Raw genomic sequence first — 16,880 nt, 5'->3', positions numbered from 1 at the left:
GTACGGATGAAGGAATTGGAAGCGGATAGGTAAAAATGAATTTCAAGAAGATCACTTGGAACTTTGCCAATGCAAAAATGGGAAGAACTTTCAACTTGCAACCCGGATTTCAAAAAAAAGATGGTTAAATCTTTTATCCGTAAGGGAAGAACAATGATTTTCATCCAACTTGTAATCGGAATTTAAAATCCCGAATACAAGTAAAGAGGGAAAATGGGGAAGAACAATGCAATTCTAAAATTGCTTTACAAAAGGGAAAATCTCTCTCACAAAATCTGATTTTTGGGGAAGAACCAACCATTTACAAATTTACAACTAGAAAGAAAAAAAAAAAAAAAAAAACAAGAAAAAAAAAACAAGAAGAAAATAAATCTTACCTTGCTCCAATGTGAAAATGCCTCTCCAAAAGATAATCAATCTTTTGAAATAAAGAAGAATATCTCTTAAAAAGAAATTAACCGTATTCCAAAACCCTATCCACGTTTTTGAAAAAATGGCAAAAACTGAAAAATGTGGCAGCAAATGCATGAGAAATGGCATGGAAAATGGCCAAGACTCTTTCTAACCTCAATACCTTAGCATACCAAGCCAAAACGATTCATAACATTGCTGATTCGTGGCATTTTTAATGAAGAAAAACGTGGTTTTTTAGCAAAAACGTGTTTGCTGTTATAAACCTAAAAACCAGCAAACTTAACCTCCATGTGGCATGAAAGGTGTCTAAAAATGCATGGAAATAGGAAGGAATCCAAAACGCCTTCTATCTCCCAAAAAATCTCCACAAAAATTTGCTAAAAATCTTCAAAAAACATGTTTTTCCTTGCAATTCGGGTTTTTTGGAACAAATAGCAAGTTTAAAATGTATGAAACAATGAAAATCGGGTTTTTTGGAGGATATGACAAGTTTAAAATTTCACTTTTTCAACATGTTAGGCAAAATCGGGATTTTTTGGCCAAATAGCAAGTTTAAAATGTCAAAAATGCACTTTATGAGCAAAATCGGGTTTTTTGGACCAAAGTGCAAGTTTTAAATTGTCACTTTTTCATTTACAAGGCAAAATCGGGTTTTTTGGAGCAAACTGCAAGTTTTAAATACTTGTAAATGGGAAATAAAATCCCCACAACAAGTTATACTTGCTTGCACATATGTAATGGGGATTTAAAATCCCTATTACATACAAAAACCATTAAAGTAGGGGTTTTTTGACCAAACTGCAAGTTTACTTGCACATATGTAATGGGGATTTAAAATCCCTATTACATGTGAAAACCATTAAAGTAGGGGTTTTTTGACCAAACTGCAAGTTTACTTGCAGTTGAGCCAAAAAATCCCTATTTTAACTAAAAATGACCAAAAAACAATAAAAAGATAAAAACAACAAAGGGGAAATTTAAAATAAATTACAAGTAACATATTTGAAATAAAAGTGCACATGTAATTGATCAAAAATTCCCCTACAAAGACCAAAACAATGAATATCATTAAAACTTGCAGTTTGAAGAAAATTCTCCACCTGCAGTTGGGGTTTTAAAACCCGACTGAAGGAAAGACATAGCAAACGAACCCAGAATTTGATGAAATTCAAAACGTAGTTCGAGGATGGACTAAGGATTAAGCCAGTCCAAGGATTAGTCGAAATCCTGCCTCGGGAAGCGTGCCATAGAGTAATTTTTTTCATTTTTTCACAAAAATTTCATGTAATGGTCCTTCATTTTTTAAAACAAAAATGAGGACAACACAGTCAGATTCAAACTTCTAGTCAATGGTCATCGACTAGGCCTGTATCATAAGCCTGCAACCAAAGAACAATTCCTACAGCAATTCACCAGCCAAGATAAAACAACAGTTCCTGCAGCAACAGGAGAAGTTCCTTCAGCATCTGACGAATATACTCCTATCTTAGTTCTTGCAGCAACTGGAGAAGACATTAAGGGTGCGGTTCCTACAGCTTCTACAGGGAGTGTTCTTAGCAATCAATAAATTCTTCATGCATGCTTTCATAAAAATATTTCCATGCCTAATGGAAATATTATTCTCCGTTAAAAAAAAAATCGTACACATCATCCCATTTCATATCTCTGTCTATCACTTCATTCCTGTCACATCATCTCATTTCACCCCTTTTTAATAGCTAATCGTTTCATGCAGCATTTATTTGTACGACTGCAAGTATGTACATTGTTTATTTTTTATTAATTATGCATTTATTATTTTTTTCTATGATTATTGCCTATTTTAAATCCGCGTACCCTTCCCTCTGTCCTTTACCGCATGTGTGGACACGTGTCATCATAGGTTGGGGGGGTGTTTTATGGTCCGATTTCCAAGTCAAGTAATTATCCATCCTTGTCAATAATTTGCTTTGATTTGCCTAACATTATTTTTGAATAAGACATTCTTTGGCATGAGTGAGCAGTTCATCCTACCACCGAAATCAATGAAAGGGACTAAAAGTAAGTAAGGTATTTCGGAACAAGTATATTCAATTCTGCAAGTTATTTCAGTCCCTCATTCTACTATGGAAATTATTTTGAGAGCCGAAATAGTCATGGGAGGAGATCCTATCCACCATGAACCTGTAATTCATGACATGTTGCCGCAGGATGTCCAGTGTGAGCATTACTTCTGTATGTATGGGTGGATTGATTATTTTCTGAAAATAACAGATTTCAATGAAGAAATTGCCTATGAATTCATGCGTACATTCAATGAAGGAGAGGCCTCTGTCAAGGGATTAAGAGTCATTACCACAGAGCAATGGATAGCTAAAGTTACTGGGTTGCTGCAGGAAGGAGAATTGTTTCCTGAATCTAAGGATGCAAGAAGCGCTAGGGCATTGTATGTGATGAAATACATTACCTGTGATGGAAGGTACTCAAATTTGCATTCGGTCCATTTTAAATTGCTTAGTCATTTACGGCATGGCCAAAGGGTAAATGTTCCCAATTTTCTGTATCACGTTATTTCCATAAGTGCAAAGGAAACACAAAAGGGTGGAAATCGTTCTGTCAGTCATCATGGCTTGATTAGTATATTAGTAGAACGTTCTCTTAGGGATGTTTCTCAAATGGCATTGGGGGCATTCGAAGATATATTGCAATTTAGAGAGGAAAATGCTCCTACTGCAAAAGAATTAGCAGCCCAAGAGGAAGATATCGGAGAGCACTCATCTCCTAGGGTTTCTACAGAGAATGAACCTCCTGTTGCCAATGAAGCCTTGACTGTTGCAGAAGAAATCGTGATTGAAACAAATATTGAGCAACCCTCCACTCATTTTCAAAGTGGAGCGGCATCTTTTAAAAGGAAAGGTAAAGAAATAGAGACAATTGACATAGAGGGAGAAACCATAGTGGAACCTCAAGCAGCGCAGGTTTCTCCTGCAGCTAAAAAGAGTAGGCTAAAGGAAAATTCTCCTGCAACAACACCTCTTGCAGAAACTGTTCCTGCAGCCACTCCAAAAATGTATGCAAGGAGGACTCGGCGGGGTAAACAGAAAACTCAAGCAGCAGGGGATGTAGTGGAAGTAATTTATGTAGAAGCATCAGAAGAAGGGCATGAAATTCAAACAGAGATTAAATCATAGGAAGAACATGGAGCTGACAAACTTTTAAATCTGGCACATGTAGCAGAACAATTTGGAGAACCAGTTGAAGAAATCTCACGCCCTCAGGTAACAGCTAATAGACCTCCTTCATCTCTCACTAGTTTATCTATTGCACTTACATTTTATAGGTAGTGGGAGATAGAAAGGGCTAGGTTACATGGAGTTATTGAGAAGCAACAGAAAGAAATTGAAAAGAGGGATAATCAGATTGTGGAATTGCAAGCTAAAGTTGACACAATTGCCAGTATGGTTCCTGAGTTGATGCAATGTAGGGCTTCTCCAAGGGTTTACGCTTTATATCTAAAAGAGCAGTATTTAGGTTTCAAGCTAAACCGCATTGTTAGGGATCTTAGTCCTTCTCTAGATACCCCAGAAGAATTTTATGTTTATCAAAACTCTCCAATAGCTGTTAAGAATTTATTATGTGAATTTTATTTGCATAATTATGCTGTGACTTCTGACAATGAGTGGAATCCCTTATTATACATTGGTGACATTCACATAAAGGCATTAATGTCATGGATACAAAATGAAATCAACATGGGGACTCAGGCTAAAACATATAGAAATTTGGAATTTGATTGTCCATTACCACTCAGAGTTGAAGCCAAGAATCCACAGCTTCTTTATTATAACTGGCAGAAATTGTTAGCAAGACCTGATGTAAGGAGCTAGGTGTTACCGATAAGAGAGGAAACATTCCAGGAATATGAACACTTGATTAAAAATGAAAATGAAGCTGCAATTGAATGTTTGGTTCAGCGCTAGAATAATCTTCCAGAAGACCTTAAACAGGTGAACCCCATTCACTGCCTAATTTTCATGCAGCTACACAAAGAGCTCCTAAATACATCCATTTGGGTAGGGCGAAGAGCAATAACTAGCTACCCTTGATATTTCAGCCACCTATCCTTAGGTGGCCATTAATGGGATGCAGGGTTGCAGACAAACCATATGAGGAGGCTACAAAAGAAGCCAGATGGGCTAGACTGGAAAAGATGAAGGGGTTTTATTGGAACTTGGCTACAGGAGGAACAGGACAGGGAACTATTGGCGACTTACGAGTCAATGCCTGGATCAAAAATTTTCCTCTTGATGGAGGATCAGCAAGACACTAAGTTGGGGGGCATGATGAGCTGAGATATTAGCTCTTTTATTCCTAAAACTCTTAAGTTTTTGCCATGTTATAATTTGTATAATGGGATAGTATTTAAGTCATATGATGTATTAGAGTTTTACTGTATGCATTCTAGATGTTAACCAAACCCATTAAATCCTATTTTGTTTTGAACTATTATTCATGTTGCCATGCGGATTATCATAGGCGATATCGTGTGTGAAATGTATAAGTGTTATGATTAATTAAAATAGATATATGTGTGTGCTTGTATGTTCTATCTTTTTAATTGCAGGAATAAGTAAGATGCTGCAGAGGCGGTTATTGTGTCACGTCATAAAGGCAGTTAGAGATATGCAAGGGGCGGTTAAAAATTCAAAACAACAAAGAGAATAATGGGCGTAAGGAGCGGCAAAGGAATAGCAGGGCGCGCAAGACTCATTTATGTTTGTCTTTAGTAAACATCAATCTTGTAATACCGCCATGCTATATTCTTGGTTGTGGTTTAGTAGAGATCCACGTTTTTAGTGGATTAACTCCGACTGTTTTCTGTCATAAATGTTTTCCGCCTCATTTCATCGGCGTGACCTAGATTGTAGGAAGTTGTTATAGTTTTCTTTTAAAATAGAGTCTGCACCTCTTCTTAGAGGTTAGAGTAGAGAGAGACAGAAGATTTAGAAATAAAGTTGCAAAGTATTTTTTAGCTTTCTTTCATTTTGTGTGTTGTATCGACCTTTGAAAAACAATGAATAAAATGATGCTATTTGGAGTATTTAGAGTTATCTTTGGAAGCCTGGATACACTCATCCAAGGGGGCCCACTTGGTGAGTATTCCTGTGCATTTGTTAAATTTAGTTTCCCTTTCTGTTGCAGTAGGCGATCTAGCGATTGACTGTTCCTGCAGCCACTGGAAATAGATCCTGTGACTGTTCCTGCAACCAAAGCAAACAAAGTAACTCCTGTTTGTCAGCTTTGGACTTAGTTAACAGTTCTTTAATTGGAGTTTTATGTTAATGCAGAGTTTTCCTGTAGCCATTCAGTTGTTATAATTCTTGCTTGCTTATTTCAAATAGGTTTAGTCGTTGCAGTAATGCAGAATAGCTATCGCAAGAACTTAGTGCATATATAGTGCAGACCCATTTCAAGTAATACGTCCCTGGGTTGACAAACAAATGAACTTCAGTTATGGAGAAATAACTTCACAAAATGAATGTCCAAACTTCGGGTTGAGACTTTAGCTATAGTTATTGTTTCTATTGGTGAAGCAAACACTTTGACTGATCACTAGAGAAACCATCTTGACATGGTCCACTCCCTCTGAACCAATATAACCAAGATCCTCAAATATCAATAGAAGCACATCCTCTTAGCTGCTCCCTTTGTCACGGAAGCATCCCTTGCTCACATGGTCCAAATCATGGAAGATATCTCTTCCTTAGATTAAGATATCTCTTCCTATAATTATGAGTATGATACCTCTTCCTTAGATTAAGATTTGGGTAGAGCTTCTTGGTCAGGCCCCATCTATATAGAGAGGGATGTGAATTTCCTACATTTCAAACATAATCATTGTACTTGTGAGTGCTTGGACAGAGGCATATGCAAAACATGGAATCAAATAGTAGGATCACCTTCTTGTTTCAGCCCCATCCATGTGAAGAAGATGTGAATTACCTAAACTTCAGAAACAAATTGTTATAGCTGTGAGTGCACAGCTAGGGATGGAGGCATATGGAGTCACAATTTTTTTTCAACAAACTAACTCAATGAAATGTTATGGGATGCTTGTAATATATGCACAAGGAGGCTTTTTAAAAGAGCATTGGAGTTTTCATGAAAAGTAGAAGTGGCAGGTGCAATATATTCTGCATCCTTTACTTTCCAGATTATGCCAAGACGGGACCTTGTGAGAAATTGTTTGACAGGATGTCTCAACAATGTGGTGCCATTAATGACATTCATCACTAGATATAAACTCAATGGACTTGGTGATGAGCAATAAAAGTTTTAAGCAAATGCAATCATCAGGGATGAAGCCACACTTTGCTAGCATCAAAATTGTGCCAAGAATGTACATTCACAAGTGTAAATGACTTTATTTTTATACCAATACACATCAGTGCAGCTTACTTGCACTGTTTTTCATGATTGCAGCTTCAGAACAGGATGTAAAGACTGAAAGACTAATTGAGAGCAGATTTTGTGGTGGATGTTATTGTTGTTTAATGAATTGCATGAAAAATGTGATAGCAACCCAAAGGCTTATGAATTGTTTAACAGAGTGTGTTGCTCACACATGGCCTACTGGTTTGCAATATTTGCAGAGTTTGTAAAGAATCACTGTTTGCTAGAATGCTCTCAAACTCCTCTCTGGAAAACACCTAATTCAATATACCATTTGTCTAAGTTACCGGTTCGGGTTCGGGCTCGAGCTCAGGTTCAAGTACACGAACCCAGTTCATGGGTTCGGGTAAAAAACTTTTTGCCCTTTGGGTTCGTGGGTCAGGTTCATCCGTACATACATACATGCATGCATGGATGGATGGATGTATGTATGTATGTATGTATGTATGTATACATACACATGTATACATCTACGTAACCCGGGGACGCGTCCCCAGACAAAAATCCCCCGTCCCCGTACCGGGGACTTGGGGACGGCTAGGGGATGTCCCCCCGCTATCCCCAAAAATGCAAAGTTTGTGGGAAATGTCCCGGAAACTTGCGAACGGCAATGATTCTCAAAGGGGACATCCCCCCATCCCCAATATGTTTGGAGGACGTCCCCTAACCGTCCCGGGGACGACCAGTTGTCCCCCTTTTCCCAGCACATTTGAAAAAAAAATGACTCAAATGCTCAAATAAAACATTTTTTAATTTTATTATAGTTCTGTAAAACTGGATTTTCACTAACATGATGGGTAAACATGTTTGAATCTCTTCCAAAAGCACTTAGAAATAATGAGCAGCAACCTGGTAATAAATTTCACAAACACTTTGAACTCGGTAGTGTGTAAAAAAGTGGTTGCAGGTCTGCAATATTGGACTTTTCACAATTATGAAAGGTAAACAGGTCTGAATCATAGACAAAAGCACTCAAAATTATGAATGACAGCTTGGTATAGAGTTTCACAAACACCCAAAAGTTGGTAGTGCATAAAGAAGCAGTTGTTGGTCATAATAGAAATGGAAGATTATCAAAATATCCACCAACCAGAAAGAAACAATGAACTATATGCAAACAAGTGTTGGCATATTGACAATGTATTTTCAATTATAATGCATATTGAGTATTGACAATGAATTTTGAACACAAATGTGGTATGTTAAGGTTCTATAATGTACATATACCTGCTTTATCCATGTTTTCATATGAATATAATGTATATATACATGCTTTATATATTTTGCATATGAACATTTAAATTTTCCCTATATATTTTAAATTTTCCTTATATTTTATATAGCCATCCCCTTTGCCATCCCCCCACCATCCCCTTTGTTGTCCCCCCGCAATCCCCAAAATGGGCAAAAAAATTTGCCATCCCGCCATCCCCTGCTGTCCCCTGCTCGAGAAACTCGGGGTAACATAGGTATACACACATACATACACACATACATACATACATACATACTTACATACACATATATATATATATACATATTATGTAAAAATTAAGAGAAATATTCAGAATTATAAAACTAAATACATTTAATAGTATGCTACTTCATCATTGATAAATGCGTGACAAAAACCCAACAATGGAAGGGGTGCTTTTAGGGTTTTTGGATGCAAAAAAAGGTCAAAAATGTTTGTTTTTGTTATCTTTTGGTGCTCAGCGCCTTTGGATATGCCCAGGTTTGTACTTGGGTTCGTACCTAGTGAACCCAAACGCCTGGGTACATATCCAGGGCATACCAAAAGGGAAGGGGAGTTAAAGTCCTTGCAATAGATCATATTACAGGAAGGCTTTCCACTCACCTTTGGATTAGAAAAAGACTATATGAGATCTTCACTTAGTGGAATATTGCCATAGAATTAGATTGTAATTGCAGCTGGGACAAGATCACAAGAGCAGAGTAATTACTTCAAAAATGTACAAACATCATTCTAATACGAGAAGCAGAAAGATGAATGCAACAATGCCATGAAATTGATTCATAGTGAGATAAATACAACCATGAATGAGGTTAAGAAAATTAACCAACTGTTGGGCACCGTGGTGAGTTGGATACCAAAAGCATACCAATGACAAACATTTGACTGCACAAAAACTGTCTTCACAATTCATTTTTCCACATGCAGGCTTGTGTATTTTTGTTGATTTCCACCTCTGCTGGTATGCTATTTTTATTTCTACTCCATATTTCTCAGATTAAATTATCCTAGAGCAATTCAAGCTCTATATAGAGGAGACTATGACATTTTCCAAGGCAAAGTGATTCCACAAGAATCAACTCAAACATTAGAGAACAATGAATCCCTACAAATAAGGTCAGTTTAAGTTCATTATACTTATGTGCTTTCTGAAGGTCAATTCAAATTTAGCCCTAAATTTATCAGCTTGAACCAAATGGTGTGCATGCATAATAATGCAGACCTCGTAGATTAGTAGAAATGATACAAGTGCACACTCAAAACTATTCCTGTGTCTTTGCTTTGCAAGTTTGTGCCTTGGACAAACAACTGTTATTTATTGCAAAAACCAAAGTACGTGGTCATAGGAAGAGATGACCTTCATGATGTTTTACAAGTTTTTAAAAATGTTAAGGAAAAAAATGGTTGCATTCAGTCTAAAGATAAACCATTGGTCTGCTAACTACAAATTTTGGCAGCACTTTAGCATCTTTTATTGTTGAGTCAGGGTAGCAGAATACATGGAGTGGAGCCAATCATTTAAATTGTCCAGTCCACCCTGATAAAGCTATCAATTAAATTGTTTGAGTTGACCTATAAGGCTATATACAGAATGAATTCCTTTCGAAGTTAGCTAACAAAGTTCACAGAAACAAATATGAGTGCATATACATGTTGTAATTGAATATAATTTACACTTTCTCAGGTAAAGGAGAAATCATGCACAACAATTTGTAGTACCTGCATGCAGGAATTATTTCCGCTTCAATCTCCCGAGACCATAAGGACCATTCATACTGTACTGCAGTTATTGGGTGCACTGCATAAGCTCTTCTTATTGTATCTACACTAGCGTCACAGAGTCCAATATACTTTATTTTCCCTTCCTGGACAAGTTTTTTCATTTCGCCTACCTAATGATGGATTGCAATTTGAGAGTTTAGTAGGCACTTAAAAAGGGAAGCAATGATACTTGGAAAATAAAAGAATAAATTATAAAACGAATTGATCAACACTTCTTTCTTATTGATTAGTTTTATATCACATGAGCTCATCCAGGTATAAGAACAGGGAAAAGGAACCTCAGCAAGATGAGCTACCAAGGCGATTTAGACCCTGGTCTTTTAGATCAGAAGATATCTAAGCTGCAGGCATTGATTCATAAATGATGACATGGACCGAAGTAGAATTACTTTCCTAAAATTAAACTAGAAAAAAATAGTTTAGAGACAAAATTTGAAAGCTGCTAAATGGATGCTGCTTTAATTCAAAGTCCATTAAAGCAAATATAGGAGTTACAGTTTCCTCAATTGGAACTTGTCTGTCTACACGGTGCGGGTAGTATAAGTCAATGTACTCCATGCCCAAGCGCTGAAGGCTAGCTTCACAAGCCCGTCTGACGTGCTCTGCAGTGCCATTTATTTCAGGTTTGCCATTACTATCAAAATGGACTCCAAACTTTGTTGCAATCTGAATTCTTTCTCTTGGTAAACATTTTAGTGCCTGTAACCCAATATTCATAGAAATGGTTTATAGTTAAACTATTTCATGCATCAAGGAAAAGAGCATATAGGTATAAATCAAACTAGAAAATTGACCTTCCCAACTAATATTTCGTTTGTAAATCTGCCATAGATATCTGCCGTGTCAAAAAACGTGACCCCCTTGTTGAAAGCATGTTGGAATAGTGAAGTTGCATCTTCCTCTGAAGCGTAGTCACCATATGCCCCCGAAAGTCCAGAACATCCTAGACCTAGTGTTGAAACCTTCAATTTCACAAGCCAAAACAAAAATAGTTATGCATCTAGATAGAATGACATAAGTAGAAACTCAACAAAATTCATAGTCAACACAAATAGTAACTGTACATGGACAAAGGAAAGAAGTGGTTATCCTGAATGGACATACAAAAGTCTTCTATTAAGTTAAATATGATATGTAGCACTCAGCTGATTAGGACATTAATGAATTCTGTTCTGTTCACGGTTGAAGAAAAAAAGATAAAAAGATGAAATCATATTAATTTCCATTAATCATCAAGGGAGCTCAAAAGTCAAGCAAACTGCAATAGAAAATCAGAAGTGCTAAAAAACAACTCCAGCAATGGAAGTGAATATCTACAATCTAAAGTAATTCTACAAATTGAGAGCTAACTCAAATGGGCAACCTCCAGACACGTGATAAATCTAAAATCCAAAGTCATGCGATACAAAAAAAAATCAATTCTGAGAAAGTTATGCCATATACTAAACAGAGAGTCCATGTAAGAGATGGGAGGAGAGAAGAAAGCATAGGCTAAGAGATTACAACAAATAAACAACATGAGATTCCACTCACATAACATGAATAATTAAATCCATGAATAGCCTAGTTGAAACAAATTAACAAGTTAATACTAAAAGTATCCTAAATTCACAATTCTAACGATAATATATCTAACTCTTAATAATGTCTTATGTATCGAACACAAACCATTGGGGATAGATTCTCTCATCCGAGATAAGCAATCATTGAAGGTGTATAGAGAATTCAAAAACTCTGGAGTAGGTTTTAGGCATACTCTTGGTGGTACAGTGAATTTCTTGAGATTTCGAAATCTACATCAGTTTCAGTGTGCGGTAAGATATCTTGAAATATTTTATAATTGAAGAGCATTATTAGACGTTTAGAAGATTACCTATCATATCTTTATAGGTCCTGAGATATATATTGTTGTTTAGTCTATCATTACAATCCAAGATGCAGAAGGAGAAGGAGAAAGAGGTTTAACAGTTTGGATTTGTTTGGGTTTTGCATGCCTTTTTTGCTAGCTATCCATGGGTCCCATAGGCTGTTTGGCCTCGTAGACATCATTAAAAACATTCATTCAATCACTTAATCATATTAAGTTTTATAATATATAGTTTGTTGTTGAGATTAGTTAGTTCAACAAACAAGTGGAAAATTCAAAATTCAAGAGATATCAATGGATATTGTATTTGAAAATCGTACCATTTTTTATTTAACTTGATGGTTAAAGGCTAGTTATCCATTTAACCTTTTACAAGATAGAATGGCAATCATAAAAACACTTGATAGTAATTGTTGTTTTGAAATTAAGGTTATACATTGATTATAATATTAAAAATGCTTGATAATGTTTGTTTGCTTTGAAATCAAAGTTATACATTGATTAAGTTCATGACACTATGAGACTCTTTAAGCCCTTATTTTACAGAAGCTCAAATTATTTATATAATGGCTAAGTTATTTAAATTGTATCTTCTTTAATCGTTAAGAAAAAAAATTAAATATATTATTATTAATATCTTATATTTTAGTATTTTGTATCTATTTAAGAGATATATATTATTGTTAGTATCCTGAATTTAGGATGTTGTAAGTATTGGGTTCTTGTTAGCTTGTTTCAACTATGCTACTATAAGCTCCGATTTACCACATAGCCCATGATTTAATGTTCTAATGGGATCAAGGCTCTACTTTTCAACATTGTTAGAAGCAGAAGAGGAACAGGTACTAGTAAATAAAGACAAGTAGTTAAAATATCAAAAGCATGACACGTCTTGCCTGTAGCATTTACTCTATATAGAATTCACATCCAAACACTCCTCGACTTAAAGTTCTCATCGAAAACACAGGGAATATTCTCATTAGGTCTTAAACCAGAAGCCATTACTTTTCATTAGATTGATTGGATTATCTATAAATCTATTGAATCTGACTAGTATTAGAAACAAATTTTGTCTATTTACCCACAATTTCTTTTATAAATGTGTATTTACGGTTAATCCGTCTCTGATCTAAGAATATTAAGTTTACGGAATCTCTTAAATTGTTTGGATTGCCTGGAAACCTTGGATTTCGAGCTTTCGACAAGGGACAGCAGGCAAAGAAGCCCTCCACGGCCATTATATAAAATCATAGGGAAAGCTGAATAGTATTAAGAACAAATTTGCCAATTGTATTTGCAGCTAATTCTCTGATTTGAGAAGATAGAGAATTATGGAACCTTTTAAGTGAATTCAATTTACCTGGAATCCTTGCGTTCCGAGCTTTCGAGGAGGAACGGCAAGCAAAGACGCCTCCATTGCTATAAAGCTGCGAGTTATATCTTCTGTTGGCTCACCTGGTAATGGATTTGTCTGCAGCAGCTCCCAAAAAAACACCTTAACTATAAAGCCGACAAGCTGACAGCACGTTATCAATGTGCCGACTTCTTTCCTTGCTATTTTTAAGCCCCTAATTTCTGGGAATGTGGTCTCATAGGTCGCCTGCCTATCCAGCAGAATGGACATTTGGCAATTGACTGTATTTATTAATTAATTGAAAATTACAATACATATTTGATTGTATTATTTTTGGTTTATATTAAAGATGCTGTGCAAAACAAATTACATTATAAGGAGCTCTCTTCTCAAATGATCACCCAAAGTTCAAAAAATCAAAACGTATGTTATGAGTTTTCATAAATTGGATCAAAATAATTATGGATCAGTCTTAACGTATCACATTATTACTACAGTTAACTTGGTCACATTCATTCATAGGTGTCTAAGGGGGGCTATCCCATTTAATTTCATTAATCTTCTTTCTTTCTTTGTTTCTTTTTCTTATATCAGTCTTGGTGATCTGTCTTTCTTCCAGAAAATTGGAGAACCAGTGTGGTGATTCCTCTTCATAAGAGCGGTGATATCAATAACCCATCAAACTACTGCACCATAAGGGTTAATATCTTAATGGGGAAACTCTTTGGAAGCATGGTTGAACGCAAGATTAGTAGTTGGGCAAAAAGAGAAGGAAAGAGAGCTAAAGGGCAAGCGGGTTTAAGACCAAAACACTCCACTATTGACCACAGTGTTACTCTTAGATTCTTAGTTGAAAAAATATGGAACACCTAGGGTGGTGAAGCATTTTGTTGTTTTGCAGACTTTAGAAAATCTTTTGACATAGTACCTCGTGACAAATTATGGAATAGAATGGAAGAATTGGGAGCACCAAATGTGCTCAGAGCTGTCATGCATAGGCTATATGAGCAGGTAAAACCAAAATCAGAACTGCAGAAGGAATGTCAAAATGTTTTGGTAGCGATATAGGCGTCAAACAAGGTTGCCCGCTCTCTCCAACCTTGTTTTGGATTATACATTGATAAGTTAGAAGAATGGTTAAACAAGACTAGCGGAGAAGGAATTCAACTGGCTAGCTATGTAATAATTTTTTTGCTCTATGATATGATCTCATCCTAATTTCTAAAACTGCCCATGGCTTAAGGGAACACTTGAGGGCACTTGAAACCTTTTGTCAAGACGTTGGGATGCAAGTAAACACTTCCAAAACCAAAGTGATGATCTTTTCTTTATGAAGAAATCAAACGAAACAATATCAATTTCTTTCTGAAGGCAATCCGTTGGAGGTTGTGAATCATTACAAATATCTTGGGCTTGATTTCCACAACAAGCTTAATTGGGAAACATGTAGAGCTAAAAGAATCTAGGGGGGTGGAAAGCATTGTACTCACTATAGAATAGATGTAGGAATGATGAACTATGGGATTGGAGAACCAAGAAAAGGGTAAACACACAAAGTTGGGTCCCAATCCCGCAGAAGTCCGCGGATTGGAAAATGAGCCCGCTAGAAACGGGTGGGCACCCGTTTAGCTTCAGGTGCCCGAACCATAAAGAAATGGGCGTCCGTTTAGGAACGAGTGCCTGAAGCTAAACGGGCACCCATTTTTTAAATGTATTTTTTCTTTTTTTTAAACTATTTTCCATCATTTTCGCTATTTGGAAAACGGGTAGGCATTTCTAAGGAGCACAGGAACCCGTTTTTTCACCCCAGCTGACCCCCTAGACCATTTTTACCTCCTTCCAGGTGTTTAGTGTTGTTTTTTATAATCTAGTTTATTTATTTTTATTGTTTTTCATTAAAAAAATGTTAATGTATTGTTATTTTTTAATTTTTATGTTTTAAAGTTTAAAAATCGTCTTTTATTTTATTTTATTTCATGTTTAAAATAGTTTTTAGTTTTCAAATATTGCAAAAAACATGAATAGTAAAAACCGTAGGAAAAAAACAAAAAACATGAATAGTATTTAAACCGTAGGAAAAAAACAAAAAACAAAAACGTAAACGAACAATAAACATTAGACACAAAAAAAGGACAATAAACCCTGAACAGAAAAACAAAAACGTAAACGAACAATAAACATTAGACACAAAAAACAGACAATAAACCCTGAACAGAAAAACAACCCTAAATAGAAAAAAACGAACACTAAACCCTAAATAGAAAAAAAAACGAACAAGTCCCAGGAGAAATTTGACTATCTTGGTTGATTACTTGGTCAATACAACATTAAATTAAGATTCAATAATGGCAATATACCATGATTCCTAGCTCAAGAAAACATTTAGAGTAACATGTATGTTATCAACCACCTTAAGCATTTGTAATGGTGGCTATATTTAGTGTCAGAAATTTTAACGTTTTCATGTCCTAAGCAATTGAGTTGGACACCATGGATTAATGTTCCTTAACTATTATTGAGGTTTGATAAGGATTCTATTAAGGAGAATTATAAGTTTTAAATATAAATGGTTTTAATTTCATTAGATTAGTGATCATTTTGTAGAATGCTAATTTAATGGATTAACTTAATAAAGGTGGTGCTATAACATTTGAAGGAGTGTTATTGGTGCTTATGGTATTGAATGGTGCTTAGTGATCAGTGTTTTTCCTAGCAGTGTTGTATCAAAAGGGACATATATTTAGTTTTTAATTGGAGCTTTTAGAGTTAAATTTAGTTTTTTTTGTTATAGGAGAGTGTATTTTTCCATTGGATTGGATGATAAGTATAATAAACATAGAGAAAGGAAAGGATCAAAAACCCTGTAATAATTTATTTTACAAAAGGTTTAACCAAATCTTTATTTACAAATCAAAATAAACTCTAGGATTCATGAAAGTTGCACTAGAAGAGACAAGTATGGAGGTAGGTAACATCACAAAAAAATTTATCTAAGAGGGGTTTTTCTTCAACCTAATTATTTTCATTATTAATGTAGGCTTATGAAAATGGATCTTAAGACTCCCTTTTAATTATGGACATGAAAATTGTTAAGGGAGAGTCAAGGTAGGGTTGTCTAAGAAATGTTTGTTGATTTTTTGAAAGGATTGGACTTAGTGACCTACTTGCCTCAAATGGAAAGCAAGAAAGTATAAATAGAAGGTGTACATCAAGAGTTTGAGGTATTGCAATCTTATTGTAGCAATATTAGTAAAGTGTTGGTTGGTTTGCAAAATGCACATGAAAATAGTAGAGTGTGTGTTGGAAGTGAATGTATTATATTATGTGAAAGCATTAATTGAAATAGTAAAATAAGAACCAACAAGAAGGGAGAGTTGAGGGTGGTGTCTATATAGGGTAGATGAGTTATGTATTTTTTTTCATTTGTATCTTATAGGAAATTGTCCATATCTTTTCTTTTATAAAGAAACATGTTTTTTATTAGTACACATATTTTACATATTTTGTTTACAACACATAGATATATAGCAATCTTGTGAGTCATGATCCTTAATTTATATGGTAAGATAAAATATCTTATTCTAATATATGACAAATTTTCTTGGATAGGTTTCATTATAAACCCCACTAAATTACTTAAAAATTTACACTTCTATATAAATTTATTTTGCCAAGTATATATTAAATTAGAAAACTGATTATATATTTATATGTGTATGTATCATTTTACATTTAGAATGAATTGATTCTAATTTTTTTATGATAATTGCTTGTAT

The 16,880-nt window shown here is 35.2% G+C and overlaps 1 protein-coding gene across 1 annotated transcript in view; it reads right to left on the bottom strand.

Moving 5' to 3' along the window:
* Positions 1 to 13,389, bottom strand: part of LOC131041111 (probable aldo-keto reductase 1) — a 58,232-nt gene extending 44,843 nt beyond the window's left edge. The window contains exons 1-4 of the mRNA XM_057974090.2: positions 13,111 to 13,389; positions 10,678 to 10,845; positions 10,379 to 10,582; positions 9,821 to 9,993 (exon numbers count right to left, since the gene is read on the bottom strand). Coding sequence (XP_057830073.2) covers positions 9,821 to 9,993; positions 10,379 to 10,582; positions 10,678 to 10,845; positions 13,111 to 13,374 — 809 coding nt within the window. The 5' untranslated portion in view covers positions 13,375 to 13,389. The remainder of the gene's footprint in view (positions 1 to 9,820; positions 9,994 to 10,378; positions 10,583 to 10,677; positions 10,846 to 13,110) is intronic.
* Between the last annotated feature and the right edge of the window lie 3,491 nt (positions 13,390 to 16,880).

This window comes from Cryptomeria japonica, chromosome 11 (genome assembly GCF_030272615.1).
Source record: "Cryptomeria japonica chromosome 11, Sugi_1.0, whole genome shotgun sequence".
Taxonomy (NCBI): domain Eukaryota; kingdom Viridiplantae; phylum Streptophyta; class Pinopsida; order Cupressales; family Cupressaceae; genus Cryptomeria; species Cryptomeria japonica.
The sequence above is the reverse complement of the archived record's forward strand: the minus strand, read 5'-3'. Positions and strand labels throughout refer to the sequence as shown.